Genomic DNA, 21,769 nt, shown 5'->3' on the forward strand with positions numbered 1-21,769 from the left:
CACCTATGACCCATGTTTTTCTTCTTTTTTCCCCTTCCTAATCTTTCCCAAAAAAGCACTCTGGTAGTGATGAGAGGTATTTTCTTCTTACACATTTATAAAGTAGAATAAGCGGAGAGCTCTGAGATCAGAGAGATTCTGGAAAGGGCCAACATTCCATCTGCAACGGAAAGTCATCATGTCTGGGGAAGCACAGCCAGTGAGGTGTGGACGTCTCTCAGAGAGAACTGAAGGAAACAGGGAGAGAGGAACAGAGGGGAAGATTACGCATAATTATCTTTAATACAGCAAATATCTACTTCTCTTTTCTTTTCCTTGTTGCAAGTGTTATAAAATCTTGTTGCTTTTGAGGATTGCAAAGATACACTTCAGTGACAAGCTAATAATGGTAATCTAACTCCACTGAGGAGCGCAGCCACAAGGCGAGTATCAGCAGTTTCCTGGAAGTCATTTTATTGCTCTTTAAGAGAAAGCAGCAGCTGGAGAGTTCAGTGCCACGACGCTCACGGAACAAGCTATTTGCTTTTGCCTTACCTAGAAACACAGTTACACAGAAAGAACCTCCAGGAATCTGTTTTACTGCCTGAATAAACTCGAAACACGTGTGCAGAGAGCACATTTCTGCAGTTTCCTTACGATACGATACAACTGAGAACCTTCACAGACTTACGATACTCTGTCCCAGATCCTGTCTGTGTGAACTGTGATCAATGCAAAGGTGAAAAATGTGAGCATAATGTGGTTTAACTGGTCTTTTCTGTACAGAATGAAGAAAAACATATTTAATTCAGAAACCAAAGTTTAAGTGGTGCATAATATTCAGTGCATAGTTAGTAATTTAGCACTGCTTCTTGTTCTTTTCAAGCACTGATGTGCATGCTCAACACGTTCAACCATAAGGTCATTTTGCCCCTTTATTCAATGCTTTCTGCAACACAGTAACATAACACCACTTTAAACATTTGTTTAAACAATACTGATGACGCCAAATATCTACTGCACTCTGCAAGATACGCGTGGGACTTTTCTTGTGGTAGTCATAAAAACTGATTTGGACTTGGCTTGGCAATTTGATTTAATGTGGGCAGTTTCCAAAACTATGTGGAAACGATTAGCAGGGTTTTTTTTAACCCTAAAGCACAAACGTGTTATTTTTCAATTTACTGCAAATGCTGAACTCATATCAAAATGCTGTGTATATGTTCACATTCACAATTTATAGTTATGCAAACGTTTAGACACATATATTTAGCATATATATATTATATAGAACCTTTCTGGGGATTTCAAAGTACTTCCCAACAGCAAATAACAAATAAAAAGACAAATATTAAAACACAAGAATGTGTGTGCCGGTTCTCAGTCATCCAGGTCATGGTAGTCTAAGGAAAGAAGGTTAGTGGACTTCTTTAAGTTTCCTGAAGTTTCACCTCTCATCCAAGAAGCTTCCTCAGTTCTAAGTCCAGTCACCTTCTTTCCAAGCTCCTTAGATCTACTATGACGAGCCCTGAGAGTGAACACCAAGGCCTTAAACTAACTTTCAGTGCAAAGATGACACAAAATAGGTGTCGCACGGGACACCAGAAACTTTCAGTATTATCTGCTGTATTTAGCTTTAACTAAAAATCCACTAAGTCTGTCTGAACCTTCACAATACGTTACTGTTTAAATGAATACATGCTCCTCTTTACTTGACGTTGTGGCCCCTATAAAGGTAAAATGGTGTGGAAGCTGCTCTCAGCCATGGTTAAATTACTCTTTACGTGCTCTACGACACGTTTGCAGCCAAGCTGAAAGACGGTGGAAAAAAGATAAGCTCCAGGTGTTTTTTGATATCCTTCGCAGGACCCGCCAGAATTTCAGAAATCTGTTAAGTTGGCTAAAGTGGCTTTCCTGTGGGCTGTCATTACAAATAACAGTCACAATCCACATTTTTTATTTAAAACTTTTAACTCATTGATTAATCCCTGTCCTGAAATGCCTAGATCGTCTTCCTTAGCTCTTTGTGAAGAATGTTTAAATCATTTTGCAGGCAGAATCTTATCTCTAAGAGTCTTGCACCCCCCTGTGATGAGTCAGGCCCCAGCTTTACGATGCTCCACTAACCTCAATCAGTTTCATCCAGTTTCGCTCCCTACTCTTAAGGGTATAATTGATCACCTAAAACCCTCAAACGCTGTTCATGACTTCCACCTATCTCGCATTATTAAAGATGGGTTTAACGTTATCGGGCCCCGTATTTTATCACTAATAAGCCTGTCATTGTTATTGGGCTGTGTTCCGGCTGCTTTTAAACATGCTGTAGTGCAAACTATACTCAAAAAGAGCTGCCTCGATCAGAAAGATCTCGCTGACTTTAGACTTATTTCCAAACTCCTGTTTCTGTCTAAAATCCTAGAGAAGATTGTTCATTCCCAACTTATCGGGGAAATTTTTCAGTTAATTTAAAAAAAAAATTTGTATTTAGCAAAGATTCGGCCCAAGGGTAACAAGTATAAAAAGAACAGCATAGAACCTAGCACAGACCCCTGGGGGACACCAGAGGTAACAGGGGCAATGGAGGAAGAGTGGGTACCCATCGTAACAGAAAAGGACCTTTCGGATAGATCAGATTTAAACTACCTAACGCATCTGATTAAATTCGATTTTTTAAATCTCGATTAAAAACGTATTTATTTAGCCTTGCCTTCCCTGCCTCCTAGACCCTGCATTTTTAAGTGTACTGTAACTTATCTTTTTTTGCTTTTATTAATGTTTTTATGATTTAACCTTCAGCCTTTCGGCTTGTGCCTACCTGCTGTATCATTGGTTAGTTATGTCTCCCACCTGTCAGTATATTTTATTTTTATTTATTTCATTTTATTATTTTATTTACTTGTATTTATTATTGCTCTTAATTGGTTTCTGTGAAGCACTTTGGCATATATCTGGTTTTTAAATGGGCTATATAAATAAAATTGTATTGTATTGTAATTGTATTGTTATCCAGAATCCTGCAGTGAAAGCCCTAACAGAGACTAGGAAAGAGATCACATTTCTTCCATATCATCATTGGCTGCCTGCTAAATCCAGATTTGACATGAAAGTCCTCCTCACATACCAAGTTCTTAAGGATCAGACCTGATCGTATCTCAAAGACCTCATAGTATCATATTATCCCAATGGAGCAATTCTCTCTCAGACCGCTGGCTTGCTTGTGGTTCCTAGAGTTTCTAAAAGAGGAACGGGAGACGAAGTCTTCAGCTATCAGCTAAACTCCCAGTTTAGGTTCAGGAGGCAGGTACCCTCTCTACTTTTCAGATTGGGCTTTAAACTACAAATCTGGAGGACCTCCTGTGATTTTGTGCTGGGCACCTCACCCCTATTCCCCTCTGTCCTTGTTTATCATCATATTTTCATAATGATGATAAACCATTAACCTTGTGTCTTTTCCCCCATGAAGTCCCACTTGCTTTGTTCTTGTTCCTTCCTGCAGATGTTTCGGCTTCCGGAGCTTTGTGTTCCCGGTGTGTGTTTAATGAAGCCTCTAACAGGCCAAATGTTTCCTTTGTGTGCTGTTTGTCATCTCTCTCTGCTAAACTTCGCACCTTCCCCTCGCTTTCCAACTAGTCGCACCAGATGGCTGCCCCTCCCTGAGACTCCACCACTGTGCAGCTCAGAGCAAGATCGGCAACGGTTTTGGTTTTCTCCAATATTATAGAGATTTCACCTTAAAACAAAATGCTGTTAACTGGCGCTACAATTTTGGGAGCTCCTGGTTTACACTTTGTTCCTTTTTTTAAATGAAAGGTTTTCAGTTTTGTTCATATTGTTTGTGATTTGTGTATCATCTCCACAGGGACCGTAGTCCCTGCATTTTGTTTGGTTATTTTTAGGTTTGGATTCTCTGTGTGTCTAGTTTACTGTTTGTAGAGCAGTTTTAATTTAGTGCCTTTTGTTTAGAAGTTTTGACATGTTTATTTTCTGAGCTTCCCTATCCAGTCTTTATGGTGTCTTGTTTTTCTACCTTTGTCGTTTGAGTCTTCAGGTGTTATCTTTATTTACTGATGTCTTTACGGAGTTTTTGTTTAGTTAGTTCCCAGTTTGTCTTCGTCTTTTAGTGTTTCCTTGCCCCTGTCTTCTTGTGTAGACATGTTCAGTATGTTTTCTTGTCGCACTTGGTAAATGTTTGTATTCTTTTCTGTTTGCTTCCTTTAGAAACTATGTGCACTTCCTTTAGAAACTGTGTGCACTTTTACTTCCTACCCTTGCCCTTTTCTGATCATTCTCAGCTGTTTTTTGTTAGCCCTTATGTGTCTCCGTATAAAGGCATCCAATCCTCATTTTTGTGGTTGTGTCATGTGGTCCTCCACCTGTTTACTTCCAAGCGTTCCTAGTTTAGTTTTGGATTCTATTTTGTCTTTGTTTTGGACTCTTGCTGTTAGAGATCTGCATGCATGATCTCTAACAGCCCGCCTCTCCGCTTTTGGGTTCATCTTTTTTAATAATATTTGATATCAAATCAGGGATGTGGGAATTTAAAAAAAAAAACCCAAAACAAGGAAATTAGTTTTGCCAAATAAAAAGGCACTTTTTAATCCATATATGCACAAAACTTATAATTAAGGATGTTGGCGCTTCAGCTGATTTTTCCTGACTTTCACAGAACAAATCAGCAGCGCTGATGGGAAGAGTGATTTTTTGGGCTTTTTTCCCTCCAAGTGAAAACCAAATAAAAGCCGGTATTATCTCATCTTAAAAACAGTTATATTTTGTGTGTCCATCATGTCCTTTTACACTATATGTTGGTTTTTTATTATTTTCCTGAATTTTATTTTATTGTACACTGGTCAAAAATTCCAAAGGAACACTGGATATCTACACTGATATGGACTGGGCAATGTGTTAGATTTGAAAGGACGCTACATTGTTTGATAGAAATGAAAAGAATACACAGCAGGTTAATCCATTTTGCTGAAATTTCATTGCAAATGAAAATTGTATTCTGTAGTCTGTATGGACCCCGTGTCCTTTATGCATGTAGAGACATTCACAACAGCAGACTGCTGAAGGTCATTTTGTAGCTCTGGCAGTTCTTATCCTGGTCCTCCGTCTACAAAGGAGCAGATACCATCCTGCTGATGGGTTAAGGACCTTCTACAGCCTTGTCCAGCTCCTAGAATTAACCGCCTGTCTCCTGGAATCTTGAGTCTGTGCTGGGAGACACCGCAAAGTACATCTTGTATGTTGGGGCTATCTATTTTGTGTATTTTGTTGACTTGGGTGGTTAAACGTGACTTGCTTTGGCTAAATAGGGCGTGTATGGACAGCAGTCTGCATGGGAGAATGGGGATATGTTTGTGAAATGTCAAGTAGGTGTCCTTTTAAATAGAAAGCTGAGAGCTTTTTTTTTTTTTTTTTTTTTTTTTTAAAAACAGGCTGTTAGGTAAACACAGCAGTAGCTGCAGGCAGCTGACTACATCAACATGTCTGAGAGGATAAAACATGAGATAGAAGTGTGACAATGAGATGACTCCTTCACATCTGAGAGGCAGCAGATGAATAGCTTTGGCCTGCTTCAGAGAAAAAGCCGTCATGGGTTAGAATAACCTGTGTATTCGATCCCCTGCTCCTCCTTAGAACTGTGTCAGGATTAAGAGAATAATTAATTTGACACTCAGCTATGTGGTGGATTCCTGTAGCTCAGTTTAGTGATAAATGAAAACATGGAACATTTCTTTGAGTTGGTATGCGCTTGAATGTGAGCGTTCAAGAACATTACTTCATATTAATTATTATTAATTACTCTTAAACTGTAGGCAGGGCCCCACTGACGGTAGGCAGAGCAATGCAGATATTTGTTTTTCCTCTTTTTAAAGGAAAAAAAAAAATCAACAAATAAGAACTTTCTGATGCAATTGCACTTCAAGTGAAATTCAACTTTGATCTCCTTGTAATGTTAATCATTGACAGAAATTGTGTGTGTGTGTGTCTGTGTGTGTCTGTCTCCGGGGGGGGGGGGGGGGGGGGGGGGGTTGTAGATCCTTTTGTATAAATGAGTAACTTGCAGATTTGCCAATGTACTTTGGATCACTGAAACACTTTTGCACTCGGACACAATATTTTTGAATACAAAGGACTTCATGGTCGACTCAATGACTGCAAGATGCCCAAATCACCACCCCTCCACCACCATGCTTGATAGTTGGTATGAGGTCTGGTGATCTGCATGTGTTATGGCAGGACATTGTTCTGCCTTTGGGTTTGTTCAGATGCAAATCTAAGCCATGCTGCCATGTTGTTTTTAGAGAGAAGAAGAGTTTTCTTTTTTCCAAGAAACCCTTCCAAACAAGCTGGACTTGTTCAGTCTTTCTCTAATTGTACTGTCAAGCATTTCACATGCTAACTGAGGCCTACAGATTTTAGGATCTAGCTCGGGGGAGGTTTTACAGTTTTTCTGAGTATTACACAGTATGACCTTGGGGTAGAATTGCTGGGTATCCATTCCTGGAAAAAAAAAATTCTGGCATTGTGCTAAAATGAACCTGGATGCTCCAGACCGGCAACATGTCAAAACCTCTTTTTTTTTTTTGCCTTCTTTTTTTTCCCCCCCAAAAAGCTAGTCACGCTTGTTAATAATGGAAGCAGCAAGGATGTACTTAGTTTTTCACTCGGTTGCACAGAGTCGTGTGAAAACGGTTTTTCACATGACTGTAGTGCCGGCATAGAAAATCTTAACCTTGGAAAGAGTTATATACTGTAGTTTGATATACACAAAGTCATATTGTAAAGTGCGTAATTTCATTCAAAATGCAAAAATAGCCATCTGCATCTCATGTGTTGACCCTCAAACAGTTTTCCTCGAATGTTTCTGACTCGAAGTGTGTTTCTACCACCACAGTGACACCATCTATCTTATCTAGCTTCATATATAATCTATGATCTCAAGGGACATGTAGGCACGTGACTGGGGAAGTATAGTTTGCATAAAACAATGACACAGAGGTTTGAATATGGTCTCTGTATGATTCGAATTAAAAAAGGAGATTACTGATGCCATGGAAAGTGTTAAATAATACTCTTGTTTCAATGGGCAGAAGGTATGCTGACCATTCTGGTCAATCAGTAACACTATGTGGATATGTAATAACTTCTAAATAAGGCATGTTATTAGTCAGAATGCCCAGCAGGTTGCAAATTAATCGTAATTCATTTAGCTCCACCAGCTAAAACAATAAAGTGCTTTCAAATGAATGCGACTTTAATTATGTCCCAATAAAATGATAAGAGGTGAAATTATTACTCAATCGATGGTAACAACATTGCTGTGAAATAATCATGATTTGATTTGCTAAAAGCACAGCTTCCCTGCTTAAAATGGTCTTAAAAGGAAAAAGCAAATGGGGTGTTGCACTGTTATTTGTTTGAGTTTAAGATAAGTTGCAACCAAATAATATAATATAATATAATTAGTGCTGTCAGCGTTAATCTCGTTAAAATGACATTAACGCCATAACCGCATTAACGTGGCAAATCTCCGTTACCGAGTTAGATTGTTAACCCGTTAGCGCCGTCCAGCCCCACGTACGGGGCGATCCGTGCTAACTGGCTAATGGAAATTTGCCACGTTAATGCGGGTATGGCATTAACGTCATTTCCTTCGGGATTAATAACGTATTCTGATTCTGATTTAACGAGATTAACGCTGACAGCACTAAATATAATACGATGAAAGGGTAAGCAGAGTAATTTTATTTTAGAAACACTTTTGCTAACAACAATTCTGTGATTTCAGGGTTCATTTCACTTGTATTTAAAGTACTGAGTGAAAGTGAAAAAGAAGACAAAATGGAAAAAGTGTATTGTGCCACAGCGTATTATACACATGTTATGTAGTTGGGCCATTTGCAGGCAGAGAAGTGATTAAAAAAACTAGACTGGCTTGCAAAGGGTTTTCATTTTTGTGCTTGTGCATCAACGTGCTGCTGTGTTTGCTTAGCAGCCACCAAGCAGAGTTCACTTGTGGTGTAAGTAAACATGTGAGCAGGAGTTCTGGAGCAGCAGATATCATTAGAGCTACAAAACACGCAGACGGTTTCCAAGATGGCAATATCAGCTTACAGCTTGTTCTCATTACAGGGCTTCTCTTACAGATCTGCCACGAGCTTACGGGGTAAACATGTTTACTGCATGTTTATTTCTCAGAGGCCTCCTGGCAGCCTATTTCAGGGTAAAACAAAACACCCTTGTGTGATTTGTTTTGATAAGATGTGTTATGTTTTAGCTCTGAAGGGAAATAGCAGATAAATTAATTTCCTTTTGACGGACTGCCTCGTACACTTACCAAATCCACCTAATTAATCAGTTCATGTTTTTCCCCTTATTGCACCTGTTAACCTGTGCTCAGCATATTGGTGGGAAGCCTTCATTAATGTCTTTCCTGTGAGCAGACAGCGAAAACAGTGATTTAGAGATTCACATGCTCAGACATCAATAAGTGCACTCTCAGGGGGGAAATGCCTTACGCGCTACATTTAGAAAAGCCATTTCCTTCCTTGGCTAAGAGCCAAGAAGCCCTTATCGGTGATTAAAGTTCCAGCCTTTTAGAGACCCAACAAGCTTTATGGGCAAATCATGGGCAGGAAAACAGTTTATTCATGCCAAAAAGCAACAATATAACCTCCTAAGAGAGGAAATGCTGTTTTATCAACGGCAAATGTCCTGATTTCTAAGTAATATCCCCTGTGGTGCTCTAGTAGCAAAGAGGAAAAACACTTGTTGACCCCTACATAGACCACTCAATTCCTAGAAGTAGTACCTCCCACAGCTGGTGCTTCAGTATAGCTGGAAAGTGAGAGGAGTTATTTTTGGCTATGTGTGCTCTCAAAAGAAATGTACTATTTGTTCCAATGCTGTAGCTTGACCCAGATGATCATATAAGGGGCCAAATGGAACAAGCAAGGAGGAAAGAAAGAGCATAAACACCCCTTAAGATGTGACAGAGCTATTGTAAAAGTTTTGTTACCTTAGGTGAAAAAAACAAAACAACCTTGAAACTTGAAACAGATAATGTTGACTTTTATTGTGAAACAAGAACAAAACTGTTAAAGCCGACTGATTGTTCACTATTTTTTAACTCTTTAAAATCCTCTAACGTTTTCCTCTGCTTTCATCATCATTACTTTGAAAGCCAGTTACATTTCTTAATTATTTCATTTATGTTTAACCGTTTCATTTTCAAAATGCTAGCGGAAATGCCAGATTGAGTGTGGTATTTTATGCCTCACTGGTTGCCTCAGATGTTACAGTCCTTTCTCATCTCCAGGGCATCAACTAGTGCCCCTTTGTCAAAACTACTGATATGGCAGATGAAAAAAGGCACAAGTTGTCCTTTTGCATCTTGCCCTGATGCACCATGTTAAGGATTAATTGAGCCCAATTGGTCCCTCCCAACTCATTATTTCACAACAAACAGGGCCATTGTTGTGAAAGGGTGTGTTTAAATCCAAACCAGTCCTCTCCTAATCCTATCCATGGAGATTTTACCTAAACTCAGCAGTCGTTTTCAGTGCCAAATCTAACCAGTGAGTGGAATTAAAAGTAAAAAAAAAAAAACAAAAACTAAAAAAAACAAATTTCATTAAAAGTTTAATAAACTATCATCTTGTCTTTATTTTTAGTTAGCACATACCTTAAACACTTCAAGCTGTAAGCTAATGATAGTTATATAAGAGCAGACGCATGCTGCTGCTATAAGCTGTACGCTTTACGTCCAGTGAATGCATGATCTGATTAGGCGACTAATCGCAAAAATAATCTGTGACTAGTCGACTATCAAAATAATTGTTTGTGGCAGCCCTAATTCATACAAGCACTTTTTCTACACCTAAGGCCTTTTACACACAGTCATACTCCAATGAACACATCGAAGAGCAACTTGGGGTTCAGTATCTAGGCCAAAGGTTACTTAGGCATGCAGTCTGGAGACTGGAGCAGCCACCGATTGAACTGATTGGTAGATGACCCGCCTTCAAAACTATTTATCACGATATACATTTCAAAATTTGCGATAACGATATAACGGACAATATAATTGACACTAGACAAAATACTTTGCAACGCCACATTTTATTAGTGCAAAAAAAAAAAAAAATCAATGTGTTTTCACTTAAACAAGCAGCTGTTTTTATGTGCATTAAAGTTATATAAAAATTTAACAGTGCAAATGCAAATTCCTTGCGGACAGTTTAACCAAAATGCATTTCCAGTGGAAATTGGCCGACATATCCTCAGCATAACCATGTATAATATCCACAAAACTTAAAAAGACGTTATACACGCACAATACAGTAATATTATGTTGAAACGCAGTACATATCACTCCGCGAGGCTCCTGCCTACAATAGCAGTAATGCTATTGTACGCTTTTGCTATTGTACAAGCCATCAAGCGGTGCAGGTTCGTAGCTTAGCAAAGTCGTACTAAGACATTTGACAGATTTTCGAGCGCCGTGTACCACATAAAATCGTTTCGAGGTCAGTAAACACAACCAGAATTCCTACATAAGGCACACGGGATTATAATCTGTCGATTTTCAGAAAAATCAAAGGATTGATTTTAAGTGTGCCATATTTTCCAAACAACACGGTAATAACAACGGCCCGCTAGCATGCTCGACCAAAAATAGTGCTTTGTTGTGTATCTGATGGACGAAAGCTAAACCAGTTCCACACCACTGAAGTTGCAGCATTTTTACAAACTAATTCTGGTTCATCCGTTTCATTCAACGATCCGCTTTCGCCCTTCTCATTCTCATTTCTTCTCATTCCACTGCCATACTTTCCGCCATGTGCGTATGAAAACAAAGGCACTACGCATGCACGTTTTACCCATATTCTATCGCGATATTTCATTTTCTTATCATTGCCCAACATTATACCGGTATTACCGTGAACGGTATGATATGGCCCAGCCCTACTGTACAGTACAGAATGCATTCAGCTTGTCAAATTTACATAATTCTTTGATCACTAGCAGTGTGACTCTGAAGCGCTGTACTGTATGTTTGCACGTTTTCTCCCCGACAAACACAACAATGTCGACGAAATGTTTTGCACCATCAGGTCTGAACTTTGAAAGTGTTTAAATAAGAAAGAAAAGTGTGAAAATGTTCATGCCTGTCTGAGAAATGTGTATAAAGTGTGTAGTGAGCAGTTTTACAGCCTTAAAACATCTATAATAATTGTAAAAAATAAAGCTGGCTATTTCGCGGATTTCACTTATCGCGGGTTATTTTTAAGAACGTAACTCCCGCAATAAACGAGGGACCACTGTGCATAAACATCGCCAATGATCTGCTGAGTCAGCTACTGCAGAGCTAGAAATTCCTATGGATATAACATCAGCACAGAAACTGTGCAGAGGAAGCTTCATGGAATGGGTTTCTATGGCAGGGCAATTGCACGCAAGCATTACATCACAAAGCACAACACCAATTAGTGGCTATTATAGCTACAAAGAGGGTCCCAGTACCTTTGTCCATATAGTGTACATTTGTGTAAATACAATTTCAAGGCCTCTGGCTATATTTTGATGATGATTCAGCCTTTTTAAATTTATGTTGATTCTGAAAATCTTGTCTACACTAAAAAATTCCAGTGTAGATTCTCATATTACACAATTAGATCATGAAGTTTATGTTGGTTCTGTAGATATTCCTCCCACTGGACAAGCAGCCATTAACCATGGTGACACTAAACCAATAAGAATCCCTCCACAACATTTGAGATCACTGGAGTGAGTCAGAAATGTACAGGTCACTACAAGCTGGCTAGCGTGTTGCCAAATCTGCTTTTAAAAAGAACTCTTTTACTTGTGACTTCACTGTTTTCAATCAACAAGTTGTCCTCAGTCTCATTTTTTTTTCTAGAGCAGCAAACACTCCTGTCAAAACACAGCGGCCTTGTAAAATCCCACCTAAAGGGTACTGAGCACAAAGAGGATAATAGCAAACAGCAGGAGATTATGTTCTCTGTCCACACCTCTGCTAACTTACTGAGCATTATGTAACAAGACAAAGCACCGGATGTCCGTGTGTGACATAAATAACCAGCACAGACATAGTTTATCACTGTGGATAAAACACAGCCTATGTGTCCACATACACAGCATTTCCACTTCCATTTGCGGAGTGTTTGGTAGAAAGCCAGGCCTCTACGAACTGAACAGCTTCCCATTGTTTAACAACAGCCGAGTGCTCTCTGTTCAGAATTCCTGGGAAGCCACTTCACTAGAAATCTGCTCTCTGCTCACCGAGGCTCTCTGTGAATGTGTTATGCAACCCATTTCATTTAAAGCCAAAACAAGTCAGTAAGTATGCAACTATTAGTATTTTACATTATACTAGGCTCAAAGTCTCTTGTGACCATTAAAAGCATCCTGATCTCTGGTAATAGTTCCCCAGTTATTATGATGTTCCTCAATTTTTATTCCCACAAAACAGTTCAACAGCATCTGAAAATCTGGCTAGTAGAAGGCACCAGATGTCATAGCAGTAGAGTTGCAAAACACAACCAAAGGCACGAATTAATGTCATTTAATGACTGTGTTTTCAAACCTGAATCAGGTCTTCCACAGCTTTACAAACATGCATGCTGATTTATTGAAATAAATATTCAAAATCCTACCTGGTTCTGAGGCCGACTGCAGCACCGAAGCAGTGAGGATGTGAAGCACAAAGAGGAGCATGGTGAGAGTGTGAGCCATGGTGTGGAGCTGTGGAGGAGACATGTGGGTAATGTTAAGTTTCTCAGGGCAGTCCACTGAACCACACAGCTGACGAAGGCCCAGCCCACTACCACCATTAAACCAGTACGCTCCCACCGGGGCGTAACTAGATCTAAACCTCTGCTGAGGCACTGTTATTTAAGGCAAAGAATTTTTTTTCCTGGTTTACTAAAATATTCTATACCAGCTTCCCATGCTGAACGAATGTTACTACTTCGACGACTGCCACACTGCTGCAGGTGCTATACATTAGTAACAATCTCTGTATGTTTATAGTTTCAGCTTGCTTGTAAGAAAATTGGATTAACTTTATTAAACTTTGCACATTTGCATTCTTTTGCAGTTTTTCTGCACAATAACTGATAAATAAAAAAATCCATGACTTGAGTAAAGATTCTAAAATAATATATAACAACCTAGTGCTTAATGCATGTAGAAGACCAGCTGTACTGAAAACAAGAAAACACAAATATTATTTATCTCAGAAATCTCTGTCCTCCCCCTCTCTGTCTTCCTCTCTCCTTCTCTGTGCAAAGGTAACAGTGAAACAGAATTTATAACAATAAAGTCATACCGATATCCTAAATCAATACGGGCTGCTGCTGGCCATGGACAGGTAACATTCTTTTCACTTGTTCATACCTGGATCTGTAACTGTCCTATACTGTAAACAAACACTGAAGGTTAAAATTAGCCAGCCAGTGTTTTTGACGCTATTTAAACAGCAAATATGCTTAAGCAGAAACTTATTAAGTCACTTTAATCACCCTTCATCATCACAACAATTTGCACTTTTGCCTGCTAACGCTTCAGGTAAGACTTGTTTTAAATCTGCACCACTGATTTGTGTCGTTAGATTACCTCTTCATCTTCTTTCTGGGTTAGCATTAGAAGTTAGCATTTTAGCATTATTTTCCAAACTATTATTGCTATTATTTTCAGGGCTACTATGGTTTTGGGAGTGCTTGAGCGCTCTAAAATTCTTTTCTGATTAGTTTTTATTTTTATTTATTTTTGACATTTTGCCTTTAATTCAGTTTATTTTCAGTTTGTTTGCTTGTTTCTGTTTAGCAGCTTTAGCTATTTATTAATTCTTATCTAGATCATTAGTAGAGGTGTTACAATAAGAACACAGAAGTTGTTGAAAGCAGTTGACTCACGGTTTTTGATTGGTTGAGTGGTTGCTGGAAGCTAACAAGCATCCGCCAGCCAGTTAGGGAATACACATTTTTCACTAGCAACCAGTGGTTGCCGGGGGCTCGCTGTATGACTGAGGCCTTTGTTAAATACACGGCTCAATTCCCCCAAAATGGATTAAGCCTCATCCTAGACTAAACCTTTTTTCAATAGAGTTGTCACAGATTTTTTTTTTCCTTTTAGTCTTTTAGGTTTAATCCGTGTTTGGGAAACTGGCTAGTAAAATTCTTTATAGTTAAGCTTTCAGTTTAAGAGTGAGTGACATTTTCAGATTTGTCCATCCACATGTCTAAGAAATTTCTGAGCTAACAAGCTAGCCCAGTGTCCATTTTAAGCTAGTTGCATGTTGCTTGTTTTTCCAGACACCACTACGTGCTACATCTTTTGCACTATCACAATTTAATGGATGCATTTCTTGTTACCTGCATTAAACTCAAGAAAAGAATAAATGACTAAGTCTCATTCATCCACACTTCAAATCACTTTATTATATGAAGCTCAGAGTGCACAAAGAAGCAGCAGCAGAAGCAGAAACTGCAGCTTCTTAACGCAACGAAATGATGAAGCAGTAAGACAGTTACACTCACTGGCACCTTAATTAGGTACACCTTGCTAGTGGTGACTTGGACCCCCTTTTTTCCTTTGAAAAACTGCCTTAATTCTTCACTGTATAGGTTAAACATGGTGCAAACATGGTGATAACATCGTGCAGTTGCTGCAGATTTCTTGGTTGAGTGGGAAAATCCCTTCAGATCAGCAGTTCCTGAAATACTCAGACCAACCCGTCTGGCACCAACAACGATGCCATGTTCAAAGTCACTTCAGTCACCTTTTCCCCCCATTTCAATGCCCAGTCTGAACTTCAGCAGGTCATCTTGACCATGTTTACATGTCTAAATGCAGGCTTAGCAGATATGCATTAAAAAGCAGCGGAGCAGGTATACCTAACAAAGTGGCCAGTAAGTGCATATCCATAGCAGTATTTTAGCAGCTGTTCAAAACTGCAACCTGTTTAATGACATGTTTTTGTTATCTTTTTTTGCTACACAAAGATGGGGATGAGTGAGACAACACCAGTTATTCGAAAGCAGCAAGGACAAGCAGGTTAAGAAATGTGTTTTATTCATTATGCTTCTTGGTATTCACAAACAATCCATCTTTCTTGGAAAGGCATATTTCGAAATACTAAACAGATTTCTTCTGAACGTGACACCCAGCCAGTGGTGCTGGAGTCCTGCCAGCTCTTGTGAAATCCAACCTTACTACTTCTCTGGGCTTTGCGTAGCTCTTGTTTGCTGACATCAGTTGCAATTTTTTCGGTGCCAAATTAATCTACCCAGAACTCACTTCTGTGAGCTTAGATTAGAGGTGTTAATGAGGGATGATAATAAAGGTCTTTTTGTATAAATATTTCTCACAAACACTTATTATAACATTTCAAAACTTAGCACTGCTCAGACTGTTGGAGCTTATAAATTTGTGCCAAGGAATTTTCAAAAGTTAAAGAAAACGCAAAACCACATATATGTTAGGATGAAGGCGGTATTTGTTGTAGGCCTTGTGAATGACGCTGCACCACATACAACTCAGAAAACACTTTCAGTGGTTTCAAAATGTTTATGTTTTAATAATTTAACTCTTTCACAAATAAAGATCTTCTATGCATAATGATGAGTTTTCACACCTCAGATCAGGGATGTCAAACTCATTTTACACCGTGGGCTACATACTGCTTAAGTGGACCGGACCAGTGAAAGTCCTCCACATTTAATCCCTGACATACTGTATCCTAAAATAAGAAAAAGTACAATTTAAACAGCATGTCTCAGTGTTTATACATGATAAAAAAAAAACATGTTGCTCTAGTAAATGAATGAAATGTGTCAACATGACTTCTTAGGTTTAAATTGTAAGACATGAATGTGCAAAATTTTGGACACCGGGCCTCATGTTTGCGATCCCTGCCTCAGAACATATCAACAAAGATGTGGTTTGATCTCCATTCGAAGAGGCAGAGACCTTCTGATGCAAACCCATTCATGTTGTTCTCTAAGCCTGTTCAGCTTCGATCTACATGAATGTTTCTCTGATGTCTGCCGTCTTGCCAGTTTACCGTCTCCACTCTAATATATTCACTGCTATTTGTTGCCGTGCTATTCAAAGATGTGCAGCAAGGTCATATTTCTTTCTTCAACTAAGCTCACTTTGGAGCATTGACTTTCTTAGACTTAATTTACAAATCACCCAATATTAATTTACTAAAGGTTTACTGAATGATATCAGGACTTACAGTAGGTACATGTGTATTTTTGTATTCTTTTAACTTTAAATATTTATCAGAATTAGACACTTGCTTGGTTTACAGCAATCACTGATAACTTTCCTCCTTTTCTTTCAAACTCATTTTATACAGAACATCATTAAAAATGAAGAAAGTGACTGATAAATGCATCAGTTAGTTTCACACAATTAGATCAGGGTTATTCGATGTCAGTGTATCGAATTCCTCCCGTCTGACAATCTTGGATTTGCCTGAAAAAACAAAAGCTGCACTTATCGGGAATTATGCAAAATTTCAAGTCTCTACTGTGGTTATTTTTCTACAGGCAGGGCTGTTTTTAGATGATTTTCTAGCATCGTTTTCAGAGGGCCCATTTGAAATCCCATTATCTAAAGTCCTTGAGCTTAACTTTTTTAGGATAAATATCTCACAGTATTGTTCTGAGAAAACAGATTCTCAGCAGCTAACACAGATTGGCCCTAAAATGTTTCAATATATGTGATCACTGACAGCAGATTTGGAAACCTGCAGATACCACACTTCTGTAGGTAAATCACACATAACCTTTAACTTATAAAGTGGAGTCAAAATGCACACAGTAGTGTAAGTTAGTGTTTACCTCTGTTTGTCTACACGGAGTTAAGAAAGTAGGTTTCTTACATGTGCAGTTTTTTTGAGGGTTTTTTTTTTTTTTAACTCATGCTCTTCCAGACTAAACTTTGCTCACAGCTGCAGAGGTCAGAGCCTGTTAAATAAACACACCTGGGCTCCGCTACCATGTTCAAGGCCAATACCAGGTTCTAGAGAAGCTTATCATAACTTTTTAACATGTATTCAGGGCCTCGTTGTACCGGTGTTTGCACAAACAGACATAATTTCAGTTTTCATAATTTTTATGAGCCTTAGTTATGTCTAACGATCAGGCTTGATTGCCCTGTGTCCAACAGCAGCAGTAATTATAATGGGGACAAAGGAGGAAGTACACAAAGTATTCTCAGTGCTTCACTTGTTCCACATTTTTTCATGTTACAGCCTTATTCCAAAATGGATTAAATTCCTTTTTCACCTCAAAATTCCACACACACTACCAAATAATGACAACGTAAAAAGAAAACAGCTTGAAATTCTTGAAGTTTTTGTGTATATCACACAAATATATTGCTAATTAGTGAAAGCATTATTTTAAAAAATAACTAGCATTTAATAGAATCTGATATGATTGCAATTTTTAACACTGTGATATATTATATGTTTATGCCAACATATACTGCGATATATCATGGGTTTTTTTTTCAACTGCAAATGATTCGCCTCAAAGTTACATTTTGTCAGTATCTGTTTTATCTAATAAGATTAAATTATCTCATGCCAAGTCTTTATTTTGCTCACCAACCTTTTTAACTAAAAAGTGTTGCCCACAGACAGAGTCAGAGCCATCACTCTGAGATTGAATGGGTCAAGTTGGCAAATACATCCAACCTGTTTGTGATAATACAGTAACTAACTGTGAGAAATTATTTAAGATCATAAATCTGTTTATGCTTGAAACTAGGGCTGGGCAATATGGCCTAAAATCCGTATCACAGTATAATCTGAAGCATGTGCGGTAACGATATATATCGCGATATATTCTTTTCCTCTGTATACCGTGTTTTCCGCACTATAAGGTGCGCTTAAAATCCCTTAATTGTCTGAAAAATCGACAGTGCACCTTATAATCCGCTTTATCTATGAATTCTGGTTGTGATTACTGACCTCGAAACCAATTTTATGTGGTACAAGCGCTCAAAAATCTGTCAAAAATGTTTTAGAATGACTTTGGTAAGCTACGAAGCCGCACCACTTGATGGATTGTGGGAGCATTACAACTACCATAGTCAGGAGCCTCGTGGAGTAATCTGGGTCCAAAACTTCGTCTGCTTCAGGTCCTAAAGTCAAACGAACACTGCGACATCACTGAGAGTTAAAAACTGTCTAAATTTTTCATCTTTAGTATAATGATCAGCGTTGCTGCTTTACCAAGTGTAACAATTAAGTTTAACATCCAAGCATGAAAACAGAATTTATTAAATTTAACAGAGTTAGAAGTTAGCAGGAAGTTAGCTCGCTAGTTTCCACCTAAACATGATATTGCATGTTCTGACTGAGAGATTTCTGAAAGAATTTAAACATACAGCTCTGCTATCACTTCCAGCATAAATGAAGACAGAAAACTAAACAACAGTGACTTTTGTAGAGTTAGTGAAGTTGGATTAGCTGGTATATAATGATGTGCTACGTGACCGCTAGCGACACAGCTATTTTAGCATAACAAACACAGTGAAGCTAGAGGATGAACGCTAACTTTTTCCACTCGATAAAGGTTAACGTGATGGTTAGAGACAAATGCAATCGCATGGCATGATGCTTTAAATGGACCAAACTTCAGTCAGGAGAACAACTGAGATAATCCATCCACAATACGAGGTTAGTCATTAATTTACTGCAACAACATGGAAATAGAGCAGCTGCGAGAGAATTCAACATTGATGAATCAATGGTACAGAAGTGAAGCGCAGTTTTTGGTTTTCCTCATATTCCAAAACGTGCTTCTTCTCTTTGCTATTACTGCCAAACGGCATAATTTGCAGATGATATTGCTTGCAGCCACTGCGATGCTTTCGACCAAAACAGGCTTGATGACACCATCAACATGCGCGATCGAGGTACAGTGGTATAGTCAAAATCTCTACTGTTACATTCCCCTGAGGGGTCTAGGCGGGGAGGGGGAAGTAACAAAAGTGACCGGGTCAGAAAAAGGAGTCAGGGAGGCAAAACAGTTAAATAAAACAGTTTTATTGAAGTAATTCAACTAAAGGACACGGACAAGCCGTTATCACCATAAAAGAAACAAACAAAACTCAGGCGTCGGTCAGTAAGGCAAAAAGTCAAAAGGAAAGCGCAGCTCACTAGCTGGAAACCACAATACACAGCTCACTAGCTGGGAACCACAATACACAGCTCACTAGCTGGGAACCACAATACACAGCTCACTAGCTGGGAACCACAATACACAGCTCACTAGCTGGGAACCACAATACACAGCTCACTAGCTGGGAACACCACAATACACAGCTCACTAGCTGGGAACACCACAAGACACAGCTCACTAGCTGGGAACACCACAAGACACTCAGCTCACTAGCTGGGCCCACACATAATGGCACTCTGGCCCAGAGCTCACCCTGCTCTGGGCTTAAATACCCTTAATTGCTGATGGGAGTCAGCTGTACAGGAGGGAAAGGTGGCACCTCAGGCAGGAGGTAGTGGGACACGCCCACACAGGCACCCTCAGGAGAGAGAGAGGCCCCGCTAGGGCCGTAACACTACCGTTGGCCAAATTCATATTGTTTCTACCGTATACCGTTTATACCGCCCACCCCTACTTGAAACAAAACAAAGGTTACAGTATAAATACTATCACTTTTCCTTTTCCACCCAGGGAAACTTTGTAAAATACAAATAAAAATTCCAGCGATTTGCAAATTTCACAACCCCATGTTTTATTTATAATAGAACAATGAAAAACATATGAAATGTTTAAACTGAGAAAATGTACAATTTTATGAAAAAAATATTGGCTTAATTTGAATGCAGCAGCATGTTTAAAAACAAAGTCTGGACTAGAGCTGGGCGATATATCGAGTTTTTAAAACATATCGATATATTTTTATACGAGATATAAGATGTGACAATATCCTTTATATCGATATAGTCTATGTTACGTTATACTTATAGTTGTGGAGCCGCAAGTTTGCCTCTCTTTCGTCTACTTTTGTCTCTACGCAACATTACTCCGCCTCGCCTTCACTGAAGACAACTCCCCCTCCTCCCCCATCGCTTCACGTGCAGGCAGCGACAAGATGGACACGGCAAATCTCCGTTAACGAGTTACTGCGCATCGCCCCATGCGTGGGGCTGGACGGCGTCAACGTGTTAACGAGCTAACCATGCTAACGAGCTAACCGCGCTAGTCCCTACGGGCTGCATAGCCTAAAATCCTTTCATTCTCTCAAAAGTTGACAGCGCGCCTTATGTATGAATTCTGGTTGTGCTTGATGGCCGCGAACTGATTTTATGTGGTACGCGGCGCTCAGCAATCTGTCAAAAATGTTTGAGTACGATTTTGGTCAGCTACGGAGCTGCACCGCTTGATAGATTGTCGGCGCATTACGGCTACAGAGGAGCCTCGCGGAGTGATACGTACTGTGCTTCAACGTAATATTACCGTATTGTGTGTGTATAAGGACCATAAATAGCACCTGTAAGAGACGTACGTGGTTATGAAGTGGATTTCAAACTCCAGGCTGTCAGTCACGCAGTAAAACTTGGAAATAGAGCTGCTGTGACATCTGTCTCTTTGTTACTATGCTCAGCGTCTTTTAGTTTACATTTTGACTGCACAATTGTGAGCTCTTTGTTATGCACAAAAACAACATTGTTTTATTTTATTTATGGAGCATTATTATTTAATGAATGCTCATAATTTATTTTTGAGTAATTTTTCATGTACATCTGTGCTGTATGTTAATAAAAGTGCTTGTGTGACATCTGGGACACAGCTTTGACTAAGAACTCTCTTTTTGTTCTTACTTTGTGGCTTAAAAAAATATCGAGATATATATCTTATATCGCCATCCAGCTAAAAAATATCGAGATATGACTTTTGGGTCATATCGCCCAGCCCTAGTCTGGACAGGGCTGTGTTTACTACTCTGCAGCATCCACTCTTTCTTTTAACAAGTCTATAAACATCTGCGATAGCTGAGAGGAAGGTTGTCCCATATGTCTCATATAGGACTCTAGCTGCTCACCAGTCCTGAATCTTTGTCGTACAAATAGTTTAGGGTAGATCTGGATCGCAGGCAATAGCTGCAGCTTCCGGTTTAGCATCGTCTTGCTGAAATATGCAAATCCTTCCTTGAAAAAGACATCATCTGAATGAGAGCATTGTTGCTCTAAAGCATTGATGGTGGTGCCTACTGATAATAATGCAGCCCCAAACCATCAGAGATGCAGGCTTTTAAAGTGAGTGCTGATAAAAAGCCAGATGATCCCAGAGGATGTTTTCCAAAAAGAATTTGAGATTTCAGTTTGTCTGACCACAGAACAGTTTTCTACTTTACCTCAGTCCAGTTTAAATGAGCTTTGGACGAGAGAAGATGGCAGTGTTTCTGGATCATGTTTACCTCTTTGCATGAACAAATGCATTAACCTGCATTTGTGGATGACACAGTGACCTGTGCTCACAGACAGTGGTTTCAGAATCATGCCTATTTTTAATGCAGTGCTGTCTGTGGGACTATAGATCACAGTATCCAATACTGATTTTCAGTCTTGGCGCTTGCACACAGAGATTTCTCCAGATCTTTTAATGGCATCATGCAATGTGGATGATGAGATATTAAACCCTTGGTCATTTTATACTGAGGAACTAAAACTGTTTCACAATTTGTAAGCACAGCTTTAACTCCATTTTCCAGCCCT

At 39.1% G+C, this 21,769-nt stretch overlaps 1 protein-coding gene across 4 annotated transcripts in view; it reads right to left on the reverse strand.

Moving 5' to 3' along the window:
• Window positions 1-21,769, reverse strand: part of ghrb (growth hormone receptor b) — a 31,254-nt gene that overhangs the window by 6,768 nt on the left and 2,717 nt on the right. For 2 of the 4 annotated variants that reach the window (XM_026174457.1, XM_026174458.1), the window contains exons 2-3: window positions 12,666-12,753; window positions 92-227 (exon numbers count right to left, since the gene is read on the reverse strand). In XM_026174457.1, the coding sequence (XP_026030242.1) occupies window positions 92-227; window positions 12,666-12,744 (215 nt within the window). In that variant the 5' untranslated portion in view covers window positions 12,745-12,753. Of the gene's footprint in view, window positions 1-91; window positions 228-12,665; window positions 12,754-13,925; window positions 14,493-21,769 lie in introns of those variants that run through there. The other 2 variants (XM_026174456.1, XM_026174460.1) reach the window with 2 other exon arrangements.

The sequence above is a fragment of the Astatotilapia calliptera genome, chromosome 7 (assembly GCF_900246225.1).
Source record: "Astatotilapia calliptera chromosome 7, fAstCal1.2, whole genome shotgun sequence".
Taxonomy (NCBI): domain Eukaryota; kingdom Metazoa; phylum Chordata; class Actinopteri; order Cichliformes; family Cichlidae; genus Astatotilapia; species Astatotilapia calliptera.